General features: G+C 39.8%; 1 protein-coding gene across 5 annotated transcripts in view; it reads right to left on the minus strand.

The window, feature by feature from the left end:
• Positions 1-448: 448 nt before the first annotated feature.
• The window catches only part of rerg (RAS-like, estrogen-regulated, growth inhibitor), a 48,476-nt gene continuing 36,574 nt past the window's right edge, over positions 449-12,350 (minus strand). For 4 of the 5 annotated variants that reach the window (XM_035996181.1, XM_031306345.2, XM_031306347.2 and 1 more), the window contains exons 4-5: positions 6,739-6,812; positions 451-2,385 (exon numbers count right to left, since the gene is read on the minus strand). In XM_035996181.1, the coding sequence (XP_035852074.1) occupies positions 1,975-2,385; positions 6,739-6,812 (485 nt within the window). In that variant the 3' untranslated portion in view covers positions 451-1,974. Of the gene's footprint in view, positions 2,386-6,738; positions 6,813-12,350 lie in introns of all 5 variants that reach the window. The other variant, XM_031306346.2, reaches the window with a different exon arrangement.

Below are 12,350 nucleotides of genomic sequence, written 5' to 3' on the forward strand. Positions count from 1 at the left end.
CGTTACCTTTTTTGTCAGATCCCATACACATTGGTAATGTCTTCATACTGTACATTATATAAATGGTTGTAAACAGGAATACATGTGCAAATACATGTTTTTTTTTTTTTCTTTATGGCAGTATTGTTGAATCTCTTTGTGAAATAGGCTACTCCCTCCCAGCATTGTCCCTATTTTTTCACCTCATTCAGCTATCCTCCTGGCTCTCTGAGCTTCAGGAGGTGGACATAAACTTATATGTTAAACCGTCACTGCTCTGCTCGTTTGGAGACTGTCACTATGTACATGTGACATTTGATGGTCTGACTGAAGGCGTCCATATCAATCACAGTGTTTATTAATTGAAACTTAGTACACCACTAAGGGCTTCTGTAGAACATCATGCACCCAGCGATGACATTTACATTGATGTCAAACAAACGTATGGAGTCATTAAGAGGAAGACTGGTGAGATATATCTATTTTTAATTTCAAGTGCACAGCTGGTTGTTTTGATCATACATACATAAAGAAGAAAAAAAACATTCCACTTCAACAATTACAGTATCTTCTACTGTAGATGCCATTTAGGTTCTGTACACACAGCATTGCTTGAGGCAATATCATACATACTGTAGTTTACAGTATTAAAATAACAGGGAGGACGGGAACATCCTTGGAATGTGACATGTTGGGATAAACCGTGACTGCTTCCCTTTTGTAGGAATCATTAGCCCTGACTAGGGATGCACCGATTTGACTTTTCAGTTTCGATACCTGGGCTGGTTATCGGCCGATACCGAGTACCCATCCGATACTGGTTTTTAATTAATAAACTGTACGCCTCTCTGTACGGAAGTGACTGGGATCATTCTTTTATGTGTAAGTCAACATCAGGCTTGACTTAAACATTGCTTTCCTAACTTTGTAAAACAAAATGTAACTTGAAATGTAATTTATTAAAATAAATGGTGCACCAGCAACTTAGTAAATCTTCAAAATCAACAGGAATTCCAATTGAAGTGTACAACATTTTTAAATGCAGCAACAAATTGTTTGAAAACTTAAACAGGAAATAAAATTCCAAAAAATAATGTATATACTGTAAACGTGGAATTAAATAGCTCGGCCCCATTGTCACTGATACCCGATCCAGCTGTCTGAGTCAGAATCAGCCTGATGTCCGTAACGGATCGGTACATCCCTAGCCTTGACATGTTCTGAACCTGTGCTTTGGTTCCTTGAGAAAAATACCTTGAGTACACATGTTGTGGACAAACGCAGGGAGTGCACTGCAGAACATTTAATGTCAACAGAACATAGTGGACTTTGTTACAAGGTTTGTCTGAAGGACAGGCATTAACGGCTACGGGGATTTTTCTAGGGTTGACATGAGTTAACGACAGTGGATCTACTTTTACATAATAGCGTTTCTCTGATCTCATTTTTCTTTGACCACTGCTGACAGAACACGCATGTGGGCCGAAGCACATCACAATATCCTCCTACAGACAAGATACAGAGAGGAAACTACGAATTTTCTTGTTCAACGTCAATAAATCCTTGGATCCTTTGCATGCTAAATAGGATGGCTTGCATGCATCATTTTCAGACTGCCATGTGGCTTATTTATTGATTTTTTTAAAGAGTTAGATGAGAGGATAAAAACCTCAGGATCATGTATGATCCTGAAGCATCTCCTATCTCACCAGTATACAGGATTATTTTGATTCAAATGAGCTCAAACGTTTGGACGAGAAATCATCCGTTAAGGCTCCCATGCTGAAGTCCCGACATGATTTACCTCTTTCAGAGGGAATAGGGATTGCACTTGGGACCTTTTTTATTTTTCTGGTGAAAAATGTATAAGTAAAGAACACATTCCACATTAAATCTGTCACATAGCGTCCATTTCAGAGCCAAAAATTGCTTAAAACATTTACATGAGAAGAAATGTACATTTATTGTGTCATCAGACCGTAGTGTGGCTCTTCCCTAGCTGCTGATCTTGGTCAGCATCTTGTTGATGGCCTGTTTGACGTGTGTGGTGGAGCTGCGACGTCTGGCCTTGCCCTGCATGGCCTTGCGGCGCCTCACCTCGCGACATAGCTCATGGAAAGCCTCTGCCACAGTGCCACCCTCATTGGCACATGCTGAACATTCGTAGAAGGCGCATGCCATTTCAGCTGCCAGCCGCTCGCCTTCCTCTGTGCCGACCTGCCGGACATGGTCCAGATCGGACTTGTTGCCCACAAGGACCAAAGGCACATTTTTCGGTTTCTTCACCTCCTCCAGGAGATTTCGGAGTGGGGCCACCTCCTCAAAGCTTCCCCGGTCTGTGATGTCGTACACAATGACAAATCCGTCACCCCAACGCACGTGCCCCTCCTTCTGCTGGATGTCTTCCTGAGATTAAGACAAAGAATTGTGTTACTAATTGTAACTCCAATTTTGAAGATTCTCAAAGGATTCATTTGATATTTTGGTAAATTCACTTGCAGCGAATTATATAACATCCATACTGCTCTCATATCTGTATGCTAAATATAAAGCTACAGCCATGGGCGTAAATTTCATGACTACAGTAATTTATTAATGACTGCATTATCTGTATTCGGGAGAATTGCTTCATCCGATGTTTAAAGTGAATAAACACTTAGTTAAATAATTACTGAAGCGATTTAAAACTTTGTTCTCTTCTACGAGTCCCACTGGACGTCTGTGTGTAAGAGGTAACCTACAGTAAAGGAGGAAAGCAGGCAGTGGACCAAACCACTGTGATGCAAGGGAGGGGGGACTCAAAATGTTTCTAAACTTAAAACACATTTTGTGCGTTTATTGTTTTGCTACTTACACAATTATTTAAAGTATATGTTATTTACAATACACAGCATATTTTTAATAATATTTTTAGATGGGGACAACCCTAACATGGGGTGGGTCCTGACCCCCCCGCGATTTCCGCTTATGGCTACAGCCACTTAGCTTAGCATAAAGACTGGAACCCGAGAGAAACGGTTAGCCTGGATCTGTCCAAAGATTATAAAATCTGCCTACCGGCACCTCTAAAATTCACTAAATAATGTATGTATGTGTATATAAATATTTCATTTGTTTAATCCGTACAAAATTGAAAAAGATGGGGTTATACCAGACTATTTGTTGCCTGGGAACATTGACTTCCACTGTAAAACCACAACTTGTTTATACAAGACATTTGTTGAGGTAAAAACGAAAAAAAAAGATAAAAAAAAAAAAAAAGTATAACATGTTAATTGGTAAGCTTTAAGATGCTGGATTTGATCTTTGGGCAGAGTCAGGCTACCGGTTTCCCCATTTCCCATCCTTGTGCTAAGCTAACTGGCAGCTAGCTGTAGCTTTATATTTGCCATACAGAATAAGAGTGGTATGCATCTTCTCATCTAACTCTTGGCACATAAGTGAACTTCCCAAAATATAGAACTATTCCTTTACATTGTGTGACTCCTAACCTTTTTGAAACCAGTCAGACGACGTTTGAAGCCATTTTCAGTCCCTGCACACTTCATCTTTCATAAAAATATTCAGTCTTGGCAGTTTTAAGCCATGTTCGCGTATGTAACACATCTAATTTCTTTATGGAGAAGCATTTGCCTCCAATTCCTAACTTTCCTTACTTTCTTTTTGCTCTCTCCCTGACCTGGATAAGCCAGAAACGAATTCTGCATCCTTCTGAGGAAAGTGAACATTCAGGTATGTGCTCGTAATTTGATAATTTTAAAGCAGAAACAGTCCCTCTGGTTATAACAGGACTTAACTGGTCATCTGGCAGACTTTAAATCATAACCTGACTGGAGGGAGGCACACAGATCCTGATCTCGTAATTATTGTTAGAGGAAGCTTAAAAAAATACCACATCCCTCAAGAGGGCAGACAAGAAAGTTTGACGTTTGTATACCTGACCGACTTTTGAACCTGGAATTTATTAGCTACAAAGAAGACTCCACCTCCACAAATCATGAGTTAGCACAATGCTTTGATACAATCAGAGTTGGGAGAGGCCTGACATCCAACGAAGCCGTGTCTGGAAACATTCAGACCTCATCCTAATGCCAGCTGAAAATAGACCACAATATAATGAGAGAGAGATGACTTGGCTGAAGTGTCGCAGGGGAAATCAGCCGCCAGCAGAACACCTACGCAGCAGTGCAGCATATTTATCTTCAGCCCGAGGACTTGCGCAAGCTCTCCCTCATGGCCAAGTCCCTGCAATGTTTTTGCCAGATTGCAGGAAATGGCCATCTTATAGTGCCATTCAGGTTCATATCCAGTCCTACAAACACTCAAACAACTCTTTGAAAAGTATTTTCAAAAGTGTCAACGTCTGTAAGAAAAGGCAAGGTCAACATGTATTCATTCATTCATTCAACCTTTATTTAAATTTGAAAGATCATTGAGGGGCGGCCCTCATTTGTAATGTCATCGAATAATTACTAAGACAAAACAAAAAAGAATACACCATCATGAGAAAGATAAAAAGACAATACAACTTTAAAACCTTTCTGAATTGAAAAAATTAAATAAATTTAGGATAATACGGATACAAAACAAAGTACAATTATGTAAAGCAAGTAGAAGTTTGCAGGTTTAAAACCAGATTTCTAAATAGTCCGAAAGGCACAAGTGAGTTGATTTTAAGAAAGTGCTGTAGTTTGTTCCAGGAGACTTTTCCAAGTTCAGTCCGAGCTTGTGGAACATGAAGCAAAAGCCAGTCAGTAGAGCGAGTCTGATAATGTCCCTCTGAGTAACGGAGAAGTTCTGTAAGGTAAAATGGCATTTTTCCAACAAGGGCCTTATAGATAGAGATACCAGTAAGTATCACGTCTCTCTTGAAGAGAAGACCACCCAACACTTTCATATAAAATACAATTTTATAGACTGACATGAAAATAGCTTCTACAACCCTTTTTCTACAAAACATGAGGAAGATGCTTTTATTTCTGTAAAAATAGCTGACTTTTTGCCTGAGTCGGCACACTAGAATATCGATGTAAAATTTGAAAGAGAGCTTTTTATCAATCCAGATGCCAACATATTTATATTCTGTGACTTTCTCACTCAAAGTGGAAATATTAAGGTTAATATAATCAGTGGCTCTGGAAAATAGCATACACTTTGTTTTTATTAGCGTTTAGTACAAGTCTTAGGTCTTTAAGAGCTTCTTTCAGAATATTAAAGGAACGCTGTAAGTTTTCAATTGCTAGATGAACAGAATCAGCAACATTCTACAGCACTGTTATCTGCGTACAGATGGGCATGACGGTTTACCAAAGATGAAATGATATTATTGATATAAATGGTGAAAAGAACTGGACCTAAGATTAAGCCCTGTGGAACACCTTCTGTTAAAAATTCCATATTTGAAGCTTCCCAATTTAACAGATTGTTGTCTCTCTGATAGGTAGTTCTTAAACCAATTACATACATTAATGTCAAAGCCAATATTATGTGACAAAGGTCACATAATATTGTCAGAAATATAAAAGTTAAACTCTTAATTTTGTTTTCCATTCTTTTGACTGGGAACCACATAATACTTTGCTGTTATAGAAGTAAGCAGTTACTTGGAGAAAGTCTGGAAGAAGAGGGGAAAAGGCCTTTTATCAAGATTCCTTTTTTTCTGCTATAGGGTGTCACAATCAGTGTTGCCACAGTTACTTTGAAAAAGTAACTTAGTTACTTTACAGATTACTTGATTTGTAAAGTAACTTAGTTACTTTACAGATTACTTGATTTTAAAAGTAACAAAGTTAGATTACAAGTTACTTTATTAGTTACATTCAACAACTGCCGACAACCCCCCTACAGCCTCAACATAAAAATGACAACCGGTTTACTGTGAGGCAGCTCGGCATTGCTAGTAGTAGGGATCTTGTTTATTATGGCACGAAAGAGAGCGAGTCAACCGTGTTAAGGGCAGCATTTCCGCTACAACATACTGCCTGATCAACTTCTTCAACTCTCCCCCACTTACTGGTTTTGCATCGAAGTCCAGCTTTTGTTGTTTGGGTGATGGGGGACCTCCTGCTCTCTGCTTCGCACCACCTGGTGGGACTTGCTCTGTAAGTTTGACTGCAGTGCTGCGACTCCAAATGTTTCTTCAAATTTGACGTAGTGTTTTTGTAGCTAGATAGCACTTTGTCGCCACCAGCACAGAGTGTACAACGAACCTTAATATTGCCGTCTTTAGCTGACACAAACTCAAAATAGTGACTGTATTTCCAGCTAGAAAACGCGCTGTTGTTTACGTTTGTGACGCTGCGTGGTACAAGTGAACTGTCCACATGCTGAAAACGTGACCTGTCCTCATACTGAAAACGTAACTTGTCGCATACGTGACTTAACGCGTTAGATTACTCGTTACTGAAAAAAGTTACTAAGTAACGCGTTACTGACATCACTGGTCACAATTTATTTAAAATATTACTGATATGTTTGAAAGTTTGTAGAGGTACATATAATGTTATGTGTTTTTCTTTTGGTTTTGTGCATGTGTTACTGGAACATACCTTTTGATAGCTATGTTTTTAATCCCAAATGGGATGGACCAAAAAAGTGAGTCAGAGTTGACTAAGGGTTAGAGTTGATTCAGGGTTCGAGTTATAATCAGAGCTGAGTTGAAGATTGTGTAAGAGAACTCAAGTCTTTGTTTCTGTTTTGACTTCCCGAATACAAATGTGGACACAGGTTTGGATTAGGGTTAGGGATCATTTGTCTCACCTGCCCTGCAGTGTCCAGGATATCCATGGTGACAACCTCATCGTCAATGTTGGCTTGATGACGATATGTTGATTCTGTAAGACACAAGACAAAAAGTTTATCCAGTTTTTAGAAATTAATTCCAATGTGAATCATTTGATAATGGTGACATCTGACTCCTACATCGGAATCAAAGTGATTATAATGCATTTTTGAGTAACTACATTTGAGTAATTCACTATGAAGGAAGGGAGACTTTTGAATGTGTGGACAGTCAGTCATCACTTTCAGAGGATCACACATAAAACTGATGATTACTGTGTGCAAGACTTGCATTCTACTAACTTACATACTTTTGCTTCTTATCTCATCTATAATATTGAAAATATTGGTCCTGTGTATTTGTATTTGATGTGTGTATTCGTGTGCACAGCTACACAATGCTGCTGATCAAATTTACATGGAACCTGCATGAATGATGCATCTTTTTGCTTCATTCCAGCTTTCTTACTGTCAAACTGACTGGCCTACAGGATTGATTGACCTTAAAAGAAGCAGTGGAAATACATGGAAGACCTCTTTTAGCTTGGATGGTCAAAACCTTTGTGTTAGCCATAGACCCTTATGTCAAGGAACTTGACATTTATTGAAAATCGTTATCCAGTTAGATTTTGCTGTGATGCATTTACATAGCTGATTAGCTAATGCAAGCATGACTTTCAAGCTCTGCTTGAATGAACATAATTGGTTACCTCGCTGCAAAGTCTTTCCTGGTCACAGATTACCTATATTAACTTTGCCAACCACCCTGCCCTCTTGTCCTTTGCTTCAAGTGTGTACTGCTTCCTAGAATGATACAGCCAGACCAAATGCACCTGGCTTCAAAACCCCCCCTCAGATACCTATGTGTAATTATGGACATCACAGACGTCCAATAGTGGTCAAAACATGGAGAGACATGCTGCCCTCTGCATGGCTCAGACAGACACTGCATTGTTTAAAAGGGACATTATGTTACCATTTTTCCTTGTTTTTTTTTTTCTATTTCACCATTACCTCGCAAGCCAAACGCTTCAGTTTTTGTCAGCAGAAGGATAAAGGCTGACTCCTGCAATGACCTGAAATGACCTGAGCTTCACCTCTAGCTGGTTTAAAAAGCAGGATAAGCGCTTCTTATTCCTGGCACAGGAACACAGGTGTGAACTGAGGCTGTGACCTTTCATTCTACCTTGAACAGCACTGGCGTTATCTGCCTGAATTGCCCCCTTGTAAAAATCCCATCTGTGTAAACACCTTCCAGAGAGCACTGAAGCCCCTGAAATCCTTCTTGTAAAGAGAGAGATTCTGATAGATTTTGCCGTCATCTTAACCAGAGGGCCAGCACTTTCTCAAAGCTTTTTGACTTTATGAATCAAGTCTTGCAATTGCTTTCAGCTTGTGACTCATGTCCGGCCTGCCCTGCTAGTTCTTGATGTATGGTGTTTTTGTGAAGGGAAAATATTAGAGGCATGTCAAGATATCAATATTAGAAAAATTCACCAGACTTCCATAATCTTTAGAATTACTACATCTCATTCCTTGCACTGATTATTAAACTGGTAAAGTGTTGGAAGCGCTCCAACTTAATGTGTCATGTCGCATACGACATGACTATGCAACTAAGGCTAAATCTACACTACGGCGTTTTGGTTTAAAAACGAATATCTTTTGCTAAGTTTACACCTTGCGTCCACAATACTGCAGTGTTGCCGAGCCCCTGAAACAGAGACATTTGGAAACACTGCTGACCCCGTTTTGTTTTGAAAAATAAGGGGTTGCTTTGTTGTCTGGACAGGCACACGGAGACCTTTTGGAAATGACGACGCACATCAAGTCTGTCTTATCGGTTAGGTAGGCTTACATACCGTTCAGTAACAGTTCCACCTCGTCAGTCCAAGCAAATAAATCCCTGGTCTTACTTTTCGCCATTGTTGTTCTTTCTCCAAAGTATTTTCTGTATTTTCAACTTATACATCCATAATTTTCAACCGCAAAGTAACATCAGACAATCTGCCTCCTGTTTACACCGGCACACGCATGCCCAGTGTATGTGAATGGTCATGTGATATGCGTTGTCAAACGGGTTAATATGGACAGGGTTTAGTTCTGCTGTTAAAACTCTCGTGTGGACGGGGATCGTTTTTGTCTCAAAACACCTTAAAAATAAAAAGCTTAGATGTAGCTTAAACCATTTCGTTGGTCATAGTATTTTAGGCACTATATTGCTTGTTTATGCTCCCAAATGTAATAAATATGTAGAGTGAATACATTGTGCGGAAAAATGATTGAGACTTTTACTACTAATACTACTTCCACATCAGAACTCGATAACAAAGTAGTGCTGGGAGTGTTATGTTGCCTCGGTATATCCGGGTCTGAACAATTAATCAATTCTCAAACTTTTAAATGACCTTTTTCCCTTCATGACTAAATTGATAGATTGGTACCAGATGTAGTCAAATAGCTCAGCGATAAGTTCAAAAACACAAACAATTTTACTAAGAACGTGTCAAAAAGATGTTCAGATTCTCATTGAAAAAGATATCTAATATAGCAGATTTGGAGCTTGTTGTTGCTCTAGTCTCTGCACGTCCATCCCGCTGTGTCCCAGGTGTGCTCACCTCTCTGGGGAATAAACTGCATCCTGTGACGTAAATGAAATGTCACAGAGAGCCAGAGGTGGAAGTATAGTGGGATTTATAGCTGTTTGGCTAGAGGCATGAGGAGCATCTGTGAGGAGGAGAACCAGAGTCTAACACAGTGACCCGTGGTCCAGACTATTTCAGGAGTCATCACTCTACCAGCTGCAAACCACCTAATCTGTCCACGTCCACCTTTCTGTGTATTTGTTGCTAAATGCACTGACATGGGCAGGGCTGGGATGAATTAACCAGCCCGACCATCCCAACTAATGGTCTTTGAGAGAAACAAAAGCAGTAATTTTCCTGGCAGCACGCAATTCTTCCCTCATAATTTAAAACCCCTTAATGCCTGAGGGCTGTTTTGGCAGAAGCAAGAAGGAGAAAGTGTCACGCCAGACTCAAAGTGTCGAAACTGGAAACAGAATCCAGTTTGTTGATATATAGCTCGTAAAATCGTTCTGCTCTTACACATGCTTTACAGTACTTTATTTCCAAAATGTTCATACCAGAAATTCCCTCTGTGCCATGTGATACAATATTAAGCACTGGTTGTGATGCCAAACTACAGTAGAAGTAGCAGAGTTCATTTCTGTGTGCCAAGGGATATTAGATTCTGTAACTGGATGGTGTGCAGAGACAGACATTTATAACGCAACGTATTATGGCCATCTGCATTCTGAACAGCTACTGTTTCTACCGTGTTAGCGATCCAACTGGTCATCTTGTAACAAAGTCTGCAGATGTTTTAGCACAAGTCTAATCATTACGTATGCACATATTCACGTCTTTTTGCATCATTGAAACAAGCCGCATCCCACAGTTTACCACATTATCATCCTTCTTTGCTGACGTAGCGTCAGCTAAGTCACCCACAGGTGTCTAAAAGAACATTTGATTCCTGGATTTGGACTAGCTCCTATCTTGGCACTATCCCTAGAGCCCGGAAATGCAAATTTGGTGTTCAGACATCTGTCATTTAAGAACTCAAAAACATAACTTAGTCTTAATATGTTTTTTAAAGAAAGTATCAATTTTAAAGTTGCCACCAAGACGCACATTAGAAGAAAAATAAAGTTGCTACTAAGACCCTAACAGTTTGTAGAATTTGTATTTCACTTTCTGAATAGATTTCAATATAGTTGGAGACTTTAGAGCAAACTGTTAGTTGTGTTGGGTCACTTGGCACACAGCTCATCCAGTCTCTCTAACTACCAGTAATAATGAAAAGACACGGTGTCAGATGTCTCTTCTTCCTGGAAAGTAGCAGAAATCTAACGATAATCAATACACCTGACTTGCTTTTTTGTGAGATTTTAAATAATCTATTCCAGTTCCTTTTGTCGTTTCCCCCTTTTGTGTGATTTTGTGAGTGTAGTGTCTGGTTCAAGGACACAGCTAGAGTGTCTGTCTTGAATTTCTCACAACAGTAACCTTACTGTTTGTCCTTGCTTCCCGTTTCCCTTCAACATGTATGAGTGTTTTCTGGAAAGGATTGTGTTGTCCATGTTCTATAATTTTTCTAATAAGGGGCTCAGCAGTCTATAGTAGGAAGAACTTCACATTTACTTGGGCCAGCTGATGTGCTTTGGGTGCTTGCCTTTAGTTTAGAGACAACTCTGCTTGAGCAGACCCAGGATGGATGCTGGAGTAACGACGGACAAATTGTGTGCAAAGTACAGATGAATGTGTGCTAATCTGACTCAAATCTGGCGCAAATCTGGTGCTTTTTATGAAACTCCACAAAAACAAAACCCTCCATGGCACATAATTGCCTAGCCCGGCATTGAAAGGACTACATTTCCCAGCAGGCCTGGGAACACCAGTGATTCCTCATTGTAGAAAAACAACAACCGAGCTTGCTTATGACCTGATCACAATGAATAGGTAGATTATAAATGGAGAGGATTGGTGAGCTGCAGACACTGGAAGGCATATTGAAATAGATTAAGTGCAGCCCACATTTGGCAGTAATTTTGCGTTTTTACGACCAGCGCTCTGCACGCATAAGCCCCACCTGTGTGATGTGCCCATAATAGGGTTTTAATAATATGTCGACCACTTCATGGGTAATTTCAGCCAGGCAGTCTGATTGATCACAGACACCCTCCAACTGTGCTTTTATTCCCGTTAATGCACCTCAAGCTGTGCTTTCTTGGTTGTGATGCCAACTCTTGTGGTAATCAAGGAGGCAGTTATCGCTCTTCTCTGCTTTTTTTTTGTTTATGCTAAACCATGTGCACTACTTGAAGTTAAAGCGTAACTCTCGCCAAAATGCAACCTAGGGTCTTTTTGTGAATATACCCGAGTCAAACTTTAGTTTAAAAGCATAATTAGGACAGAAGCGCCACTTTTAAGATTTACCGTATTCTCGTTTTCGGTCAAATGGCCTTTTGAATGGGAGTGCTAGGGGCACTACTATGATCGCATCAAATTCGCTATTTTTAAAACACTAAGAAGGCTCGACACAACATGAAACTTTGCTCAAAGTATCACCAGGGGCTCTACACATGAACTCGAGCATTGAGAACATTGTTTGTGTACACAGTTTACTCTAGTTCTAACAACTCACTTTAGCAGTTGTTGTTTCCGCTCTCCGCCATCTTGCCAGTCAAAAACAGTTGATCTCTGATTGCAAATGAACGGACTCCATAGGAGGAAATGTCATTCTTATATGAGGCTCCTTTTTCAACTACAAGGTCAATATTGTGTTTCACTAACGACAAAACAACAAATTATCCGTGCATTTATACAGAACTAAGCTTGAGGAGCTTTCCATCTTTACTCTCCTCCCTGTTACATTGCATTCGGAGATCGACATTTTTTGACTGGCAAGATGGCCGCGACCGGAAAAAACAACTGCTAAAGTGAGTTGTTCAAAACCTTTCTTTTTAGTAAACTATGTGTACACAAACAATGTTGTCAATGCTCGAGGTCATGTGTAGAGCCCCTGGT

The sequence above is a fragment of the Sander lucioperca genome, chromosome 20 (assembly GCF_008315115.2).
Source record: "Sander lucioperca isolate FBNREF2018 chromosome 20, SLUC_FBN_1.2, whole genome shotgun sequence".
Taxonomy (NCBI): domain Eukaryota; kingdom Metazoa; phylum Chordata; class Actinopteri; order Perciformes; family Percidae; genus Sander; species Sander lucioperca.